General features: G+C 30.3%; 1 protein-coding gene across 2 annotated transcripts in view; it reads right to left on the bottom strand.

The window, feature by feature from the left end:
* The window catches only part of LOC116851398 (calpain-A), a 68,592-nt gene extending 65,313 nt beyond the window's left edge, over positions 1-3,279 (bottom strand). The window contains exon 1 of one of the 2 annotated variants that reach the window (XM_032830743.1): positions 2,826-3,279. In XM_032830743.1, the coding sequence (XP_032686634.1) occupies positions 2,826-2,930 (105 nt within the window). In that variant the 5' untranslated portion in view covers positions 2,931-3,279. The remainder of the gene's footprint in view (positions 1-2,825) is intronic. The other variant, XM_032830745.1, reaches the window with a different exon arrangement.
* Between the last annotated feature and the right edge of the window lie 283 nt (positions 3,280-3,562).

Raw genomic sequence — 3,562 nt, 5'->3', positions numbered from 1 at the left:
AATTATACATAATTATGTATAATTACATATAAATCTATGCGTTAATTATGTAAAATTATATATGAATTTATATATATAATTATACATAATTATGTATAATTACATATATAAGTAGAACATATGAACATGAATGGACAAATTTGATACATAATAATATATAATTATGTATAATTATATATAATTATATATAATTTAATATAATTTTATATAATTATATATGAAAAATTTTTCATTGAGAGGCATCTTGTTCTGCTCTTGTGCGTGAGAGACAAGCAGAGTAGAACAGGAGCAGACCATAGATATATCATTTGTAGATGGGAATGTACGCTGTAATCTAGGATTCAGATCTCACTAGTTCCAAACTCGTCGTCGTAAATACCTATCATCTTTCAGATTAGACCTCCAAATATTTCGGTGCTAACCGACAAGTTTTGATGTTAACCCCGAACGGTAAATAATTAAAATAAATAAATCTAAATAAATCCCAGAGTTTTATTTGCACAAGCAACTGTCATCTCTTATGCTGACCAAACGTAAGGTTGGATAATAATCAACCTAAATGAAAATCATTTGTACTAAAAAAATTTATGTTAGTCAAATTTAGTACATGAATCGTATAGGCTGAACGTAAATGTTAACCTAGATAGCACAGAGAACTCAAAAAGAATTAAAAAATAATTCAGTCGTATGTCACAATTCTAAGTTTATTTTTAGATGCAAAAGGAATTTTTCAAAGTTCAGTTTAATGAAAAGAATTCTTTTTGCATCTAAAAATAAATTCAGAATTGGTGACATACGACTGAATTCTTTTTGAATTTTCTGTGCTATCTGAGAAGATAATAACATGCTTGTTTTACATAACTGATGAAATAACGTAATGAGTAATTAAAAAAATTTTTTTTTAAATAATATATTGAAATAATACATATATCCTGACCTTCCATTCAGACTATCATTTTCGGTGTTACTATCCCATACAGCACAGAAGCTTGCAGCATTATTGCTACAACATATTGCATATAGCAGTGCAATATTGCAGAGACATTGTAGTGACATTAATTTGAAATATTACTTTAGCAATACTTAAAGAATATTGCGAATATATTTTACTTATTTATTAATTATTTCTGTTACCCAATGAGCAAACAATATTTAAAAAATATTTTTAAAAAATTTGAGAAAACATTTTTAAAACGTTAAAAATAATGAGTCAAATTTTCTTTTATCATTAAAATAACGTTTCTTAACGTTTGGAAGTTTTGTTTTTTAATATTTAATAAACATTTATTTCAACATTTAAAAAACGTTTTTTTAAATATTAACATTCAAAATTTAACATTCAAATATTTTCTAAATGTTAAAATAAACGTTCATTAAATATTAAAAATCAAAACATTTTTCCAAACGTCAAAAAACTTAAAAAAAAATGTCTTTTTAATGAAAAAAGGGAACTTATTTCATTATTTTTAACGTTTTAAAAATGTTTTTTCAAATAATTTTTAATTATAATATTTTTTAATCTCAACATCTCAGTAAACATATTTTACATGAATATTTTATGTATATATCTCTGACTTCTCTTTTATTATTATATATGAAATATTTCAAGTACAAATAGTTTATTTTGTGATTGTACTAAATAATATTATAAGAAAACTATAATTAGTACTTTAGCTGCATATGGGGAGAATAAAAAGCACTTAGTATCAGTTGACAAAATAGCACAGCAGTCTAGGTGGTAGAATAGGAATCTGGAGGTGTCTGAGGTCTCGAATTCGCGTCCAGTACTGAGTAAATTTTCAGGTGTGAAAATAGTGAGAAATTAAATAAAGAGCTAAATTTCATTCAAAATTAATATAAACTGACTAGTTGCAATCGTTTCTGCAAGATATATTTTTCCATAGGGCTTATACTTATTAGAGGTTTTTGTTTAATATTAACTTTCATTTCAGTGTTGACCGTTAATTGACGATCCAAATTTACACTAAACATTTGAAGGTTCTTTCGAGGGTATTTTTACAAAAATTGGTTGTTTTTTTCATAAGGATAAGGACGTCCTGAGGAGATCTTGTGCTGTATTATTTATTGCTTACTTATTGCATTCCTTTTTGAGACATTATTAAGTTTAACAATTGTTGAAATGTTACACGTTTCATTCTAAAAGTCATACAAAAATTGTTTTCCGTATATAAATTTATTCATACTTCCGAGTACAATCCAGGATGAGTATGTTGTTTTTTTTACAATAAAAGTCTTTTAAAATAAAAGTCTTTTTTTTTGCATTTTGTATTTTGAAAAATTGCCTGTATATTTCTGGGAAAAATAAATTTTAATCTTTATCATCATATATTTCATACATGTATGTAAGTAAACATCTTTTTAAACTCATGGTTACTTTCCAGCAAAAGACACAAGTCAACACTAGCATTATTCTGTCTTTATTCCATACTCTGTGTGTAATAAAGATAGGATGATTGTGACGATTTGTGCCTATTGGTGGAAAGCAGCTTTAGATTCGATTAGATTTAAACTGTTTTGAAGTCGCGCGTAAATAGAAAAGCACTAGTACATTTTAGCGTTAGCAGTGGTATATAGTAGTGGTATATGTATCACACAAAGCTCCGCTCCTACCAATATCAATCTTGGTACATGTACCAAAGAATTGCCAAAAATCGCCTTTTATAGATAAAAGAGGATTCAGAATTTGGGCCATAATCTAATTCAGTTAAAAAGAACAGATCAGATACCATAATTCACAGCGGGATAAGCTTACTGACTCATCCACCAATAAGCTTTAAACTTTAAATCAGTGCGCTGCAGCGTACCACTTTAATGTTGAAGAGCGACGGCAGGAACCGCTTGACCTCGACCGCCGCTTTAACGAACACGTCTGCATCTCCGCTGTCGCCGTAACCACCATAGTAACTCATCGTGCCTATTTTGTCGCTTGACTACGCCCAAGTCAACGCGATCAAGTTTCGAGATGTCACGTAGCGGAACTGCTTGATAGATGCACCACAAACTGGACACCGAGATGTTAATTACGAATGTCTGACGACGCACCGTTCAACAAATCATGTCAATCCGCACAAATCGCGGCACGCGAGAGAACCAACACGATACTATCGTTCGTGCGAATATAAAACCGTTAGCTTGACAAATCCACGGAGCAGGCCACAGTCGTTGCGGCTTACCCTCACTCATGGTATTTCTTCGTCGTATTTCGTCACACGTCGCGACACGACGCGGCTAATGCGCATCAGCGAGGTGCACGTGACTCTCTGCAAGCGTTCATAATGGTGCGCCCTCATGAACGGCATTGACTTATAGCGAATTCGGTAGGTTGCACTAGTGCGCACTGAGTGCGCATTAAGGCTTGTTTACAATACATTATATTTAAGATCGTGTCTTAAGTACATATTTAAAAACATTTTAACTAATAAAATGATTTGTACGGATGTTATATATATCATATGATTAAAAATATTTGAGAATTTATTTAAGAATTATTTAAGACAATCTTTAAATATAATAACATACTATGAACAAGCCTTAGTCTGCA

This window comes from Odontomachus brunneus, unplaced genomic scaffold (assembly GCF_010583005.1).
Source record: "Odontomachus brunneus isolate Ranch 3 - 2012 unplaced genomic scaffold, Obru_v1 Obru_scaffold_174, whole genome shotgun sequence".
NCBI lineage: Eukaryota > Metazoa > Arthropoda > Insecta > Hymenoptera > Formicidae > Odontomachus > Odontomachus brunneus.
Note: the sequence above shows the minus strand (reverse complement) of the source record. Positions and strands in the feature narration are given on the sequence as shown.